The sequence below is a fragment of the Nerophis ophidion genome, linkage group LG06 (genome assembly GCF_033978795.1).
Source record: "Nerophis ophidion isolate RoL-2023_Sa linkage group LG06, RoL_Noph_v1.0, whole genome shotgun sequence".
Classification (NCBI taxonomy): Eukaryota; Metazoa; Chordata; class Actinopteri; order Syngnathiformes; family Syngnathidae; genus Nerophis; species Nerophis ophidion.
In genome coordinates this window covers 889,652-907,227 of record NC_084616.1, presented here as the reverse complement: position 1 = coordinate 907,227, position 17,576 = coordinate 889,652, and the positions used below count along the sequence as shown (strand labels likewise).

Genomic DNA, 17,576 nt, shown 5'->3' with positions numbered 1-17,576 from the left:
TAAAAGAAGTAAAAACATCAACATAGCAGAAGTAGAAGACAAAAAGGCTAAAAGAAGTAAAAACATCAACATAGCAGAAGTAGAAGACAACAAAGGCTAAAAGAAGTAAAAACATCAACATAACAGAAGTAGAAGACAACAAAGGCTAAAAGAAGTAAAAACATCAACATAACAGAAGTAGAAGACAACAAAGGCTAAAAGAAGTAAAAACATCAACATAACAGAAGTAGAAGACAAAAAGGCTAAAAGAAGTAAAAACATCAACATAGCAGAAGTAGAAGACAAAAAGGCTAAAAGAAGTAAAAACATCAACATAACAGAAGTAGAAGACAAAAAGGCTAAAAGAAGTAAAAACATCAACATAACAGAAGTAGAAGACAACAAAGGCTAAAAGAAGTAAAAACATCAACATAACAGAAGTAGAAGACAACAAAGGCTAAAAGAAGTAAAAACATCAACATAACAGAAGTAGAAGACAACAACGGCTAAAAGAAGTAAAAACATCAACATAACAGAAGTAGAAGACAAAAAGGCTAAAAGAAGTAAAAACATCAACATAACAGAAGTAGAAGACAAAAAGGCTAAAAGAAGTAAAAACATCAACATAACAGAAGTAGAAGACAACAAAGGCTAAAAGAAGTAAAAACATCAACATAACAGAAGTAGAAGACAACAAAGGCTAAAAGAAGTAAAAACATCAACATAACAGAAGTAGAAGACAAAAAGGCTAAAAGAAGTAAAAACATCAACATAGCAGAAGTAGAAGACAAAAAGGCTAAAAGAAGTAAAAACATCAACATAACAGAAGTAGAAGACAAAAAGGCTAAAAGAAGTAAAAACATCAACATAACAGAAGTAGAAGACAACAAAGGCTAAAAGAAGTAAAAACATCAACATAACAGAAGTAGAAGACAACAAAGGCTAAAAGAAGTAAAAACATCAACATAACAGAAGTAGAAGACAACAAAGGCTAAAAGAAGTAAAAACATCAACATAACAGAAGTAGAAGACAAAAAGGCTAAAAGAAGTAAAAACATCAACATAGCAGAAGTAGAAGACAAAAAGGCTAAAAGAAGTAAAAACATCAACATAACAGAAGTAGAAGACAAAAAGGCTAAAAGAAGTAAAAACATCAACATAACAGAAGTAGAAGACAACAAAGGCTAAAAGAAGTAAAAACATCAACATAACAGAAGTAGAAGACAACAAAGGCTAAAAGAAGTAAAAACATCAACATAACAGAAGTAGAAGACAACAAAGGCTAAAAGAAGTAAAAACATCAACATAACAGAAGTAGAAGACAACAAAGGCTAAAAGAAGTAAAAACATCAACATAACAGAAGTAGAAGACAAAAAGGCTAAAAGAAGTAAAAACATCAACATAACAGAAGTAGAAGACAAAAAGGCTAAAAGAAGTAAAAACATCAACATAACAGAAGTAGAAGACAACAAAGGCTAAAAGAAGTAAAAACATCAACATAACAGAAGTAGAAGACAACAAAGACTAAAAGAAGTAAAAACATCAACATAACAGAAGTAGAAGACAACAAAGGCTAAAAGAAGTAAAAACATCAACATAACAGAAGTAGAAGACAACAAAGGCTAAAAGAAGTAAAAACATCAACATAACAGAAGTAGAAGACAAAAAGGCTAAAAGAAGTAAAAACATCAACATAACAGAAGTAGAAGACAAAAAGGCTAAAAGAAGTAAAAACATCAACATAACAGAAGTAGAAGACAACAAAGGCTAAAAGAAGTAAAAACATCAACATAACAGAAGTAGAAGACAACAAAGACTAAAAGAAGTAAAAACATCAACATAACAGAAGTAGAAGACAACAAAGGCTAAAAGAAGTAAAAACATCAACATAACAGAAGTAGAAGACAACAAAGGCTAAAAGAAGTAAAAACATCAACATAACAGAAGTAGAAGACAAAAAGGCTAAAAGAAGTAAAAACATCAACATAGCAGAAGTAGAAGACAAAAAGGCTAAAAGAAGTAAAAACATCAACATAACAGAAGTAGAAGACAAAAAGGCTAAAAGAAGTAAAAACATCAACATAACAGAAGTAGAAGACAACAAAGGCTAAAAGAAGTAAAAACATCAACATAACAGAAGTAGAAGACAAAAAGGCTAAAAGAAGTAAAAACATCAACATAACAGAAGTAGAAGACAACAAAGGCTAAAAGAAGTAAAAACATCAACATAACAGAAGTAGAAGACAACAAAGGCTAAAAGAAGTAAAAACATCAACATAACAGAAGTAGAAGACAAAAAGGCTAAAAGAAGTAAAAACATCAACATAACAGAAGTAGAAGACAACAATAAGACTGTCGCTCACCCGCTAGCTGCGTGAAGCTACATTAGCATGCTCATTGTTTGACTGAGCAACAATTCACTCATTTTACTTGCTACCTAGAAACTGTTGACATGCTAACTTTAGCAAAATAACATTAGTTCTGTAACTTTTTCAGCCAATTTGACAGCCAAAGACCTCAGTCATATTACACTGTACTTGCTACATGCTAACTGTTAGCATGCTAGCTTTTGAAGCTAACTTTACATGTGTACAGTTCCGAGTCATGTGACTTGCTACTTGCTACATGCTAACTGTTAGCATGCTAGCTTTTGAAGCTAACTTTACATGTGTACAGTTCCGAGTCATCTGACTTGCTACTTGCTACATGCTAACTGTTAGCATCGTAATGTTAGCATCTAAGTCTGGCTTGCACATTTCAGCATTGACATGCAAATTGTACCCCCAATCTTTTTGTGGAATGTTTTATCCTGAAATGTTTTTATTTAGTTTTTAGAATGTGTCACAGGCCCAAAAACATTTCATTGTTACTTTCTAACACGGAACTACAACTTCATAAATCAGTTGATCATTTGTAGTGCAAAACATGTTCATGAAGTGGAAAACAAATGTATTTATTTAGTGACAGGATCGTCCTCACGTGGAAGATTCAGTGTGAAATGACATCAGCGTGTTGTTTGGATTCTTTAGATTCTTTGGATTCTTTGGGTTCTTTAGATTCTTTAGATTCTTTAGATTCTTTAGATTCTTAGGCTTCTTTAGATTCTTTAGATTCTTTAGATTCTTTAGATTCTTTGGATTCTTTAGATTCTTTGGATTCTTTAGATTCTTTAGATTCTTTGGATTCTTTGGATTCTTTGGATTCTTTAGATTCTTTAGATTCTTTAGATTCTTTGGATTCTTTAGATTCTTTAGATTCTTTAGATTCTTAGGCTTCTTTAGATTCTTTAGATTCTTTAGATTCTTTGGATTCTTTAGATTCTTTGGATTCTTTAGATTCTTTAGATTCTTTGGATTCTTTGGATTCTTTAGATTCTTTGGATTCTTTAGATTCTTTAGATTCTTTGGATTCTTTAGATTCTTTAGATTCTTTAGATTCTTTGGCTTCTTTAGATTCTTTGGATTCTTTAGATTCTTTAGATTCTTTGGATTCTTTAGATTCTTTGGATTCTTTAGATTCTTTAGATTCTTTAGATTCTTTGGCTTCTTTAGATTCTTTGGATTCTTTAGATTCTTTAGATTCTTTGGCTTCTTTAGATTCTTTGGATTCTTTAGATTCTTTAGATTCTTTAGATTCTTTAGATTCTTTGGATTCTTTAGATTCTTTGGATTCTTTAGATTCTTTAGATTCTTTAGATTCTTTGGCTTCTTTAGATTCTTTGGATTCTTTAGATTCTTTAGATTCTTTGGCTTCTTTAGATTCTTTGGATTCTTTAGATTCTTTAGATTCTTTAGATTCTTTAGATTCTTCCATGGCAAAGTCACAGCTTTTTTCTTGTTCTTTGAACAACTTTCCCCCTCCAATGATTGACTATTTAAGGGACTTTAATATTTTTGTACAAAATCAATGTTAGGGCGGCCCTGTGATGAAGTGGCGACTTGTCCAGGGTGTACGCCGCCTTCCGCCCGATTGTAGCTGAGATAGGCACCAATGCCCCCCGCGACCCCAAAGGGAATAAGTGGTAGAAAATGGATGGATGACACTGTTAAAGTGATTTCCACACGTGAAGAAAACCAAAGAAATATTTAGATTTCCTTGACTGCCTGCTACTTCCTGCTTGTTTGCCGCCCAAACACTCGTCAACAGGAACCGGAAATGGAGGTTTGTTGTAAACTCTTATTTTGAAGGGCTGCAGCGGATGTGCTTGCCGTGAGTGCCAATAAAAGAAAAACATCGGTGATTTCCGTTAGTTTTCCTCCCAGCCCAACAAACAATGGCCTCAAGAAGAAGAGTTTGCACGCAGACCAGCGATGTTGAGCCGGGGTTGCGAGTTTGGACGCCGCTCTTCTTTTGTTCCGAGCGGGATTGACAGTCGCTACTTTATGTCAAGCTGCTAATACCTTAGCTAACCAAGCTAGCGTTAGCATAGCAGTCTCGTGATCATAATCATCATCATCATATATATTATTAAATATTAAATAAATATTAAACAATTACAGTTGGTACAAAATGCGGCTGCTAGACTTTTGACAAGAACAAGAAAGTTTGATCACATTACGCCTGTACTGTATATACCTTTATATACATATATACATACATATATACCTATACTGTATATACCTTTATATACATATATACATACATGTATACCTGTACTGTATATACCTTTATATACATATATACATACATATATACTGTATATACCTTTATATACATATATACATACATATATACCTATACTGTATATACCTTTATATACATATATACCTATACTGTTTATACCTTTATATACATATATACATACATATATACCTATACTGTATATACCTTTATATACATATATACATACATATATACCTATACTGTATATACCTTTATATACATATATACCTATACTGTTTATACCTTTATATACATATATACATACATATATACCTATACTGTTTATACCTTTATATACATATATACATACATGTATACCTATACTGTATATACCTTTATATACATATATACATACATATATACCTATACTGTATATACCTTTATATACATATATACATACATGTATACCTATACTGTATATACCTTTATATACATATATACATACATGTATACCTATACTGTATATACCTTTATATACATATATACATACATATATACCTATACTGTATATACCTTTATATACATATATACATACATATATACCTATACTGTATATACATTTATATACATACATATATACCTATACTGTATATACCTTTATATACATATATACATACATATATACCTATACTGTATATACCTTTATATACATACATATATACCTATACTGTATATACCTTTATATACATACATATATACCTATACTGTATATACCTTTATATACATATATACATACATATATACTGTATATACCTTTATATACATATATACATACATATATACCTATACTGGCTCACCTGCACTGGCTTCCTGTGCACTTAAGATGTGACTTTAAGGTTTTACTACTTACGTATAAAATACTACACGGTTTAGCTCCACGATTGTATTGTACCATATGTCCCGGCAAGAAATCTGCCTTCAAAAGACTCCGGCTTATTAGTGATTCCCAAAGCCCAAAAAAAGTCTGCGGGCTATAGAGCGTTTTCCGTTCGGGCTCCAGTACTCTGGAATGCCCTCCCGGTAACAGTTCGAGATGCTACCTCAGTAGAAACATTTAAGTCTCACCTTAAAACTCATCTGTATACTCTAGCCTTTAAATAGACTCCCTTTTTAGACCAGTTGATCTGCCGCTTCTTTTCTTTTTCTCCTCTGTCCCCCCCTCCCTTGTGGAGGGGGTCCGGTGCGATGACCATGGATGAAGTACTGGCTGTCCAGAGTCGGGACCCAGGATGGACCGCTCGCCTGTGTATGGGTTGGGGACATCTCTACGCTGCTGATCCGCCTCCGCTTGAGATGGTTTCCTGTGGACAGGACTCTTGCTGCTGTCTTGGATCCGCTTTGAACTGAACTCTCGCGGCTGTGTTGGAGCCACTATGGATTGAACTTTAACAGTATCATGTTAGACCCGCTCCACATCCATTGCTTTCGGTCCCCTAGAGGGGGGGTTGCTCACATTTGAGGTCCTCTCCAAGGTTCTCATAGTCATCATTGTCACCGACGTCCCACTGGGTGTGAGTTTTTCCTTGCCCTTATGTGGGCCTACCGAGGATGTCGTAGTGGTTTGTGCAGCCCTTTGAGACACTAGTGATTTAGGGCTATATAAATAAATATTGATTGATTGATATATGTATACATATATATATATATATATATATATATATATATATATATATACATATATATATGATCAGTGCTGATTATGAGGAAACAAAATGTTGCCTTGCCTCCAATTACATAGAAGACACACTTCGAGCCAATCAACTCCGGCTCCTGTTCAGTCAACAGCTGATGTTCAATGTGGACGACAGACTACTTTTAATGCTTCCATCACACTGAGATGCACACAAGAAGAAGAAGAAGAAGAAGAAAAAGAAGAAGAAGAAGAAGAAGAAGAAGTCTCTGCTTCACACAATGAAAAGACAGGAAGTAAGAGCTGACAAAGTACACAGAAGAAGACATGCTCAAATAGTAATGATTGTCTCTCTAACACACACACACACGTACGCACGCACGCACGCACGCGCACACGCACGCGCACACACACACGTACGCACGCACGCGCACACACACACACACACGTACGCACGCACGCACGCACACGCACGCGCACGCGCACACACACACGTACGCACGCACGCACGCACACACGTAGTTTAAAATGAGTCAGCAGAATATTTCAGGTGAAAACGAGGTTTAAAAAGTACTTTGAGCAGAAATAAGATCATGTCTTGCCTCCTGGTTACTTCCTGCTAGCGGCTTATAAGCACCTCTGATTGGACCGCGGTGGTCACGTGACAAGGGAGGAGTGCGCGGAGTTGCCAAAGAGTAACTAGAGCAAGAGCATACCAGTCACCTCCGGCCACCGGCACACACCTACAGCCGATTGGACCGCGGAGGTCACGTGACTAAGAAGTGCACAAAGAGTAAATAGAAAGGCAAGAACCTAATAGTCTCCGCAAAAGTATTTGACACCTGCATCACATACTGGTTCAAAGCAGAGGGGGGCTCACCTGGGACGCCAGGTGTTGCTGATGAGGCCTCTGCAGGTGTGGCGGGCCTATCATTGAAGGAGGGTGCCCACCTGATGCAGGTGTGGCGGGCCTATCATTGAAGGAGGGTGCCCACCTGATGCAGGTGTGGCGGGCCTATCATTGAAGGAGGGTGCCCACCTGATGCAGGTGTGGCGGGCCTATCATTGAAGGAGGGTGCCCACCTGATGCAGGTGTGGCGGGCCTATCATTGAAGGAGGGTGCCCACCTGATGCAGGTGTGGCGGGCCTATCATTGAAGGAGGGTGCCCACCTGATGCAGGTGTGGCGGGCCTATCATTGAAGGAGGGTGCCCACCTGATGCAGGTGTGGCGGGCCTATCATTGAAGGAGGGTGCCCACCTGATGCAGGTGTGGCGGGCCTATCATTGAAGGAGGGTGCCCACCTGATGCAGGTGTGGCGGGCCTATCATTGAAGGAGGGTGCCCACCTGATGCAGGTGTGGCGGGCCTATCATTGAAGGAGGGTGCCCACCTGATGCAGGTGTGGCGGGCCTATCATTGAAGGAGGGTGCCCACCTGATGCAGGTGTGGCGGGCCTATCATTGAAGGAGGGTGCCCACCTGATGACTTCATGAGGCTGACAAGCATCATCGTCCTCCATCTTGCAAGCAGGTGAAGAAGGTAGCTTATTACTTCCACTCTACTCAGGTTATTTTCTATCACTCCATTCTTCTATTTAGTTCTTCATTTGACCTGAACTACTTCTGTTTAAAATAAAATGTTATCCATCCATCCATTTCTTCCTTTCTACCTGTGTAGTATTTCTGCTATTTGACCTGCCAGATGTTCCAGAACAACAACGGTGGTATTTGGACACAATAAAGTTGATCATGTTGTGAAAAGCTTCCAATTAGCCTCCATTGTGGCGTTTTTGGAATGATCGATCGTACAGAGGGTGATAATATTTATTGGACGTCTGGCAACGCAGTATTGCCCAGATTTGAATTGTGAACTTGACCACGCCCCCACATGACGCAACACTGCCACCCAGTGGCCGTTAAGAGAAGGAGCAGTGTGTTGAACAGGAATTCAAATATTTTCCTGAATTGATTTCACATTCTATTTAAGTTTACAGGACTAAAAGTTATTAAACGTATTTAACTCTTGAAGTAAATGCAGATTTATGGCTGAAAAAAGAGACAAGTTAAGTGCAGAGTAATTCATTGTCAAATAGCAGAAGAACAATACACGCTGTGAAAAGAGAAGTGGTTTAAATAAAAATAAAAATGTACATCCACCTTCCCGGCTCGCACTTCTCCACGACATAAACACACGTGTGTAACATAAAGATCTTCTCATTCTAACATGGACGCTGTATTGCTTCTTTTCTTAAGGCAACTAAGCACAATCACTCCCGTAACAGATGGCTTTTAAACAATCAGAAATGTACCCTGCCAAGAAAGAAAATGTCCACAGAGATCTCCTCTGCTTACGTGCTCCACTTCATCAAAGTCTTATGTTCCTAAGAAAGCTTCACGCCAGCAGATACGGGAGCCCATTTGTCCTGCTTAAAATAAGTCGGCTTAAGATTAATGCAAGAGAGCTGGACATTTCTGTCAAATCAATTAAAATGTGAAGAAATCAACATTTGTCATCCATCCTTGAACATTCAGACAATCAGCATTTGGAATTATTGTTGCAAAACAAAAAAGTTTGCTTCTAAAACTTGCTTTACATTCATTTTAAAAGACAGCATGTGGGATATGGTGGACAACTTTAGCGTGTTGTCGGAAGCAAGCGCTTGGAAAAGATGGGAATGTGATCCCGTCGTCACCAAGTGGGTCGGTGCGTTGCCTTGACGACGAGCATGACATAAGGTGCTAAGATGTTGCGGACTGGAACCTTCTTGATCCAGTCTTTGGTTGAGCAGCACTTGGTGGCAGCAAAGACATTTGGAGAAAATCCCTGAAGAGCACTTGCTTGCTGTCAAGTGTCGAGTGGGGGAGCTGGTTTAGAAAAGAAGGAATGTGTCCTCTTCACCCCAGAGAACAGTCCCAAGTCCAGGTGGAGGTGCAGAGCAGTGAAGGCAGCAGAAAGCAATCTTCTCCAAAAGGAAGTCCTTGGTTCATCTCTTGGCGGACTTCATGTAGGTGGGAATAGATCCTCTGGCTGTGAGGCCTTCAAAGCGCTTGTAGGTGTAGTTGATGAACACCCAGTCCTTGTTCTTCAGGTCCGTGTCCGAGTGGTTGGACACCTGAGTGGCTGCAACAACACACAAAGGCAACACTTCAAGTCCAAGGCAACGACTGTGCTGCAAACCTACACTGTGTCTGCTAAATAGGGAAAGATAGTTGATAGTTATGTGTGTGTGTATGTGTGTGTGTGTGTGTGTGTGTGTGTGATATATATATATATATATATATATATATATATATATATATATATATATATGCTTATGATTGTCCATCGAGTCCGATGACGACATTGATATATATATATATACACACACATATATACACATATATACACACATATATATATATATATATATATATATATATATATATATATATATATATATATATATATATATATATATATATATATATATATATATATATACATACAGTGGGGCATAAAAGTATTTAGTCAGCCAGCGATTGTGCAAGTTCTCCCACTTCAAATGATGACAGAGGTGTGTCATTTTCATCATAGGTACACTTCAACTGTGAGAGACAGAATGTGGGAAAAAATCCAGGAATTTTAAAGAATTATTTTGCAAATTTTGGTGGAAAATAAGTATTTGGTCAAGCATTCAAATCTCTCACTGATGGAAGGAGGTTTTGGCTCCAAATCTCAGGATACATGGCCCCATTCATTCTTTCCTTAACACGGATCAATCGTCCTGTCCCCTTAGCAGAAAAACAGCCCCAAAGCATGATGTTTCCACCCCCATGCTTCACAGTAGGTGTGGTGTTCTTGGGATGCAACTCAGTATTCTTCTTCCTCCAAACACCACCAGTTGAGTTTATACCAAAAAGTTCCGTTTTGGTTTCATCTGATCACATGACATTCTCCCAATCCTCTGCTGTATCATCCATGTGCTCTCTGGCAAACTTCAGACGGGCCTGGACATGCACTGGATTAAGCAGGGGGACACGTCTGGCACTGCAGGATTTGATTCCCTGTCGGCGTAGTGTGTTACTGATGGTAACCTCTGTTACTTTGGTCCCAGCTTTCTACAAGTCATTCACCAGGTCCCCCGTGTGGTTGTGGAATTTTTGCTCACCGTTTTCATGATCATTTTGACCCCACGGGATGAGATCTTGTGTGGAGCCCCAGATCGAGGGAGACTATCAGTGGTCTTGTATGTCTTCCATTGTCTGATAATTGCTCCCACAGTTGATTTTTTCCCACCATGCTGCTTGCCTATTGTAGATTATCTCTTCCCAGTCTGGTGCAGGTCTACACTTCTTTTCCTGGTGTCTTTCGACAGCTCTTTGGTCTTGGCCATAGTGGAGTTTGGAGTCTGACTGTTTGAGTCTGTGGACAGGTGTCTTTTATACAGATAACGAGTTCAAACAAGTGCCATTAATACAGGTAACGAGTGGAGGACAGAAGAGCTTCTTAAAGAAGAAGTTACAGGTCTGTGAGAGCCAGAGATCTTCCTTGTTTGAAGTCACCAAATACTTATTTTCCACCATCACTTACAAAAAAATTAATTAAAATTCCTACAAGGTGAATTCCTGGATTTTTTTCCACATTCTGTCTCTCCCAGTTGAAGTGTACCTATGATGAAAATGACAGACCTCTGTCATCATTTGAAGTGGGAGAACTTGCACAATCGCTGGCTGACTAAATACTTTTTTGCCCCACTGTATATATATATATATATATATATATATATATATATATATGTATATATATATACATACATATATACACACACACACACACAGAGTAGTGTGTCCACAATGCATGGTGCAACAGGTGCAGAGTGAGTCAACCAACCAGTTGGTGTGAGAATATCAGAATCTGGGAAGTCATCAAAGTTTGAAGTGTCATCGATGCTTTTGATCTCAATGGGGATGGCTGCAGGTCTCTCCCTGCACAACAAGACAGTTGTCATGGTTACCTGTTTGTGTCAACTGATCCTCACAGTTGTATTGTGTTTCCAAGTTAGTATTAAAAGTGTTGACTTACTACTTTTGTTTAAGCACTGGGTGTGTTTCATAAAAGGAGGTGTAGTCAGCCAACAATGTCACCCAACAACAATCACACCTTGTGAGCCTTGCTCTTTTCTTTCAGTCACTTACTACATGTCATCAAGTAAATCATACATAAAGTACTATCTATCTACATACACACACATATACATATATACATATATGTATACATACACGTATATACACATATATATACACGTGACGTGTAAGGTGACAGTATGTGAGGTATGAGGTGACAGTATGTGAGGTGACAGTATGTGACGTGACAGTATGTGAGGTATGAGGTGACAGTATGTGAGGTATGAGGTGACAGTATGTGAGGTGTGAGGTGACAGTATGTGAGGTGACAGTATGTGAGGTGTGAGGTGACAGTATGTGAGGTGTGAGGTGACAGTATGTGAGGTGTGAGGTGACAGTATGTGAGGTGACAGTATGTGAGGTATGAGGTGACAGTATGTGAGGTGACAGTATGTGAGGTGTGAGGTGACAGTATGTGAGGTGACAGTATGTGAGGTGACAGTATGTGAGGTGACAGTATGTGAGGTGTAAGGTGACAGTATGTGAGGTGACAGTATGTGAAGTGTGAGGTGACAGTATGTGAGGTGACAGTATGTGAGGTGACAGTATGTGAGGTGTGAGGTGACAGTATGTGAGGTGACAGTATGTGAGGTGACAGTATGTGAGGTGACAGTATGTGAGGTGTGAGGTGACAGTATGTGAGGTGACAGTATGTGAGGTGTGAGGTGACAGTATGTGAGGTGACAGTATGTGAGGTGACAGTATGTGAGGTGACAGTATGTGAGGTGTGAGGTGACAGTATGTGAGGTGACAGTATGTGAGGTGACAGTATGTGAGGTGACAGCATGTGAGGTGACAGTATGTGAGGTGACAGTATGTGAGGTGACAGTATGTGAGGTGTGAGGTGACAGTATGTGAGGTGACAGTATGTGAGGTGACAGTATGTGAGGTGACAGTATGTGGGGTGACAGTATGTGAGGTGTGTAAGAATGTGTGCCTGCTTGTCAGTGAGAAGGAGAGACAGGAAAGAGTGAGAAGAGCCTGTAGTGTAATGCCAGCAGCAAAAAGCAACTGTGTGAGAAGGTATACTCCAATATCAGCATGTAGTCATTTTCTGTATCGCACAGAGACAAAGCCGCCATAAAGGCAGTATATCCATATATTGCCCAGCCCTAGTTGCTAATAGAGTCCATATAGTACATTACAATATAGATCTAGAAACACTGTCAGTAATACCTGATATGGTCGTAGTCCACGCCCTCAAAGAATGGATTGGACTTGATTTCCTCCACACCAGCAGCACCAGTCCTGTGTTCCTCTTCACAGCAGAACCTGCACACACAATAGTCCACCTTTATCATCACACTCAAACACATCCAACCTCACGCTGTCAGCTCACACCTGAGGATGAGGTCTTTGGCCTTCTCTGAAATAGGCACTTCTGGAGGAAAGGTGAGCGTCTCGCGCCAGTTCATCACCTTCCTGTACGTCTCCTGGGGGGTCTCGGAGCAGAAGGGGGGATAACCTGAAGACAGGTAGGGTACATGTTGCTGAGCCCCCCGGCCACGCTGCGAGCGGGATGAAGACTCACCGATGAGCATCTCGTACATGATGACCCCCAGACTCCACCAGTCACACAGCTTGTTGTAGCCGTTCTGCATGAAGACCTCAGGGGCGATGTAGTCCGGAGTTCCCACCGTGGAGAAAGCCTGAGAGGACACAACCAGGTTCTCACAGCCCGCACATCACTTTTAGGGCACATTAACAAAAAAGGTGTAACAGAGAGGAAAACGTGGAAATGTTGACACAAAGCTGCCAGGCAGGCTGGTTTTTTTCCTCAAAACTTTCACTGCTCAAAAAAATAATACATCAAAATCCGTCTTGCTATTATTAAACACTCCAAAGCTCCAATACATCAAATCCTCCACTTCCAGAAATGTTTTGGGGAAAAATATTACATATTTTGTGTTTGCCATGTAAAAACAAAGGTTTTCTTTGACAAAAAAGGTCTTACAAACATAAATAATAATTACAAAAAACTTTAAGCTGAACTAAAAGATTTAAACATTCAAAGAAATCAAACAAAAAAGATACATGACATATTTTCAACAGTTTAATGAATGGGCCCTTTATGGATCTTTTAGTAGGGTTTCTTTTTTGAAAACTCCTTCAAAAAGTCCATCCATTTTCTGCCTCGTGTCCCTTGCTCAAAACGTAAAAATTCTAAAACAATGTTCTGAATTATTGACCAATTTAAAGGGGAACTTTTGCAGAATATTTGAATATTGAATATTAAGCTAAAGTTAAAAGTACCAATGATTATTAGCCAAGTACCGTCATTTTCGGACTATAAGTTGCAGTTTTTTTCATAGTTTGGCCGTGGGTGCGACTTATCCATCCATCCATTTTCTACCGCTTATTCCCTTTCGGGGTCGCGGGGGGCGCTGGCGCCTATCTCAGCTACAATCGGGCGGAAGGCGGGGTACACCCTGGACTTATGTGTGAAATTATTAACACATTACCGTAAAATATCATTATTTTTTATTTGATTCGCAGAAGAGACCAAGAAAATGTCAGCGATCGTCACACACACGTCAACCAATAAGAATTTGGCGGGGGAGGGTCATGGCAGAAGTGCATTGTGGGTCATGGGACGCTAACTGCTATATGCTATATGCTACTGCCCTAGCTATTAAAATGGATAATTTCATGGTCGGCTGTAACTTATAAAAAGTGAGAAGGGCTGAAGAAAAATGGCGTTGAAAAGGAGATCATGTAGTGCAGATGACAAGCTGGATGTAGTGAAATATTTGGCAGAAAAGGACAAGAGGAAGCGGCACAGTGTTTACCTTTGGAGTTGTCAGAGTTGTTTAGAAGCCACATCCAGGAAGAAGATTTATGGATTAGGAGTGAGAGATAGTTTGGTAAAGGTATAGCATGTTCTATATGTTCTAGTTCTTTGAATGACTCTTAGGTTAACATAGCAGTTGCTTATTTATGCCTCATATAAGCTACACTTATTCAGCCTGTCCTTCACTATTCTTTATTTATTTTAAATTGCCTTTCAAATGTCTATTCTTGTTGGCTTTTATCAAATACATTTCCCCTAATTGCGACTTATACTCCAGTGTGACGTATGTACGTTTTTTTCCTTCTTTATTATGCATTTTCGGCCGGTGCGACGTATACTCCGGAGCGACTTATACTCCGAAAAACACGGTATTAGTGATATTGTTATTATACACACTAACGCAGACAAACTATTTATAGCGGTGACATAATCACTTCCTGCGTCCCCATGTTGACATCGATGACTGATCAGCTGCTTCCTCGCTTCCCTGCTCTCTGGAGATCATAAATCATGCACCTCACCCAGATAGCAGGAGGCTGAGGACGCATTCGCAACAAGTTGGTATGCTTCGAGAGCCAATTTAGACCCAGGGATGATGAAAAGGACACAAAAAAAGGCCTGGACCACCCACCCTTTCTCCGTGAAGATTGTGAGTCATTCTTCATCTAAATGGGAATATATAAACATCCTGGCAGTCGGCATCCTAATGACAGCATTGTGGCTTGTGCAGCCCTTTGAGACACTTGTGATTTAGGACTATATAAATAAACATTGATTGATTGATGAGAGCAGACCTTGTACATTAAGTGATGTTTCATTATGTTTGTTGTCTCCCTTTAAGTCTGCAGTGAGTAATAATCAGTGACGAATACAAAGAAAGCGAACGTCGTGATGCGTTTTTTGAATTAATTTGTAGAGTATGCTAAAAAGGGTCAAATACTTAAATATTATAAATGTTACTACATTACAAATATACTTACATCATGTATATCCATCCATCCATTTTCTACCGCTTGTCCCTTTCAGGGTACATCATACATCAAATATTACATGTTATTATGAATGTTACTACATGACATATATACTTACATCATGTATATATTACATGTTATTATGAATGTTACTAGATACTACATATATACTTACATCATGTATATATTACATGTTATTATGAATGTTACTACATGACATATATACTTACATCATGTATATATTACATGTTATTATGAATGTTAGTAGATACTACATATATACTTACAACATGTATATATTACATGTTATTATGAATGTTACTACATGACATATATACTTACATCATGTATATATTACATGTTATTATGAATGTTACTAGATACTACATATATACTTACATCATGTATATATTACATGTTATTATGAATGTTACTAGATACTACATATATACTTACATCATGTATATATTACATGTTATTATGAATGTTACTAGATACTACATATATACTTACATCATGTATATATTACATGTTATTATGAATGTTACTAGATACTACATATATACTTACATCATGTATATATTACATGTTATTATGAATGTTACTACATGACATATATACTTACATCATGTATATATAGCATGTTATTATGAATGTTACTACATGACATATATACTTACATCATGTATATATTACATGTTATTATGAATGTTACTACATGACATATATACTTACATCATGTATATATTACATGTTATTATGAATGTTACTACATGACATATATACTTACATCGTGTATATGAAACATTAATGGAGGTGTTTGGATGTTTTTAAGGGCTTTATAGGCAGAACGGGCTCTATTGTAAGGAGACGTTTGATTGCACTAATTTAATATTTAGAAAGCATTAAAAAAAATTAAATTACACCTGTCCTCATGTCTTTAATAATGATTGTGAATGATAGGCAAAATTCCCCAAAAAGTGCGGTTCCCCTTTAATATTCCCCAAACCTGAGGCTAGCCTTAAGGGTGACAAAAATGATATATTGTGCTGGTTTCAAAATGAAAAAAATTGTGAGTTGACACCCCTGATGTAGAATGTGGTCTATAGCCAGGTTTCCAGATGTCAATAAAAACAGGAAACACCATCTTGTCTCGCAGCTCAGCACGTTGTCAATATTTTGTCTATTGTGATGCTTAATGAGTCTCAGGTTTGGCGGACACGTGTTAACCTCTAATATTCATAATAGCCAATACATTTGCAGACATTTAGTTGTTTTTCTAAATGATGTGGACAAGGTCAGATGGCAATTTGTGAGATAATCCATGCAGAGTTCATACCAGCTGCCTCCTGTTTCTCTTCCACGTCTCTGCTTTCCTCTTGGAGTTCATGTTCTGAAAGGCTGTGGACAGACAAGCAGGCAGTATTAGAAGGAGGGAGCATCAAACTAAGAACACATCATTATATGAGGAATTATGTAGGAAAAACAGCAGCGATAGACGACCAAACAGTGGTGAAACACTCCTGTACTGTTGGCGGCTTAGGGTGGGCAAATCAAGCGCTCCCTTTCATAAATGTCCTCTGAGCTGATTGTAAAAAAAAAATGGCGGGATGGTGTTTCAGATCAGTATAGCGTTTGCAACAAATGTTCCACAAATATTGCGTGAGGAGAGGAACAAAACACATCCAACCTTATTAGCCAGCATCACTAGCACATCTTTTGAAAGCCTACAAAAAGGCCTGTTCTGCTAAGGAAGAAAAGTGTGCTCACACTACAGTTAACATTACATTTGAAAAATAAATATGAGTCTTGAGAAGCAGGACTTTAAGAAAAAAAGAATGATAAAGCTGTTATAACTCAATGACTTGTACAATGTTTGACAGACTTGAACCAACATACACAGGCAGGCACAGTATTTAACTACACTTCAAACTAAGGCTGGACCATCATGGCAAACATTACGTTTATTTCTGAGTTATCTTGTAATCACGATTATTCATTCATTTGAAAACAGGAGTACTGTCACATCAAAATAACTTTCAATTTCTTTTTTGGATTTTTTTCTTACCCTGATGTGGCTTGTGCAGCCCTTTGAGACACTTGTGATTTTGGGCTATATAAGTAGTCTTCGATTGATTGATTGAAAAGAACAAACGAATATGAATTAGTAAGAAATAAACAAGTAAAATAATAAGCTTTTCTCAGCTTGACAAATGAGATTCGAGGCCGTTTAATAAACTGCTGTGCGGTTTGTACAAAAGCCAGAAACAGTGAAGTGGTCACCTTGTGTAAATGCTAAATAAAAAGAGAATGCAACAAATCCTTTTCAACTTATATTCAATTGAATAGACTGCAAAGACAAGATATTTCATCTTCACA

The 17,576-nt window shown here is 38.2% G+C and overlaps 1 protein-coding gene across 2 annotated transcripts in view; it reads right to left on the bottom strand.

Moving 5' to 3' along the window:
- Positions 1-8,335: 8,335 nt before the first annotated feature.
- The window catches only part of stk38a (serine/threonine kinase 38a), a 41,419-nt gene continuing 32,178 nt past the window's right edge, over positions 8,336-17,576 (bottom strand). For both annotated transcript variants that reach the window (XM_061902362.1, XM_061902363.1), the window contains exons 9-14: positions 16,537-16,598; positions 12,967-13,084; positions 12,777-12,900; positions 12,612-12,707; positions 11,143-11,237; positions 8,336-9,393 (exon numbers count right to left, since the gene is read on the bottom strand). In XM_061902362.1, the coding sequence (XP_061758346.1) occupies positions 9,257-9,393; positions 11,143-11,237; positions 12,612-12,707; positions 12,777-12,900; positions 12,967-13,084; positions 16,537-16,598 (632 nt within the window). In that variant the 3' untranslated portion in view covers positions 8,336-9,256. The remainder of the gene's footprint in view (positions 9,394-11,142; positions 11,238-12,611; positions 12,708-12,776; positions 12,901-12,966; positions 13,085-16,536; positions 16,599-17,576) is intronic.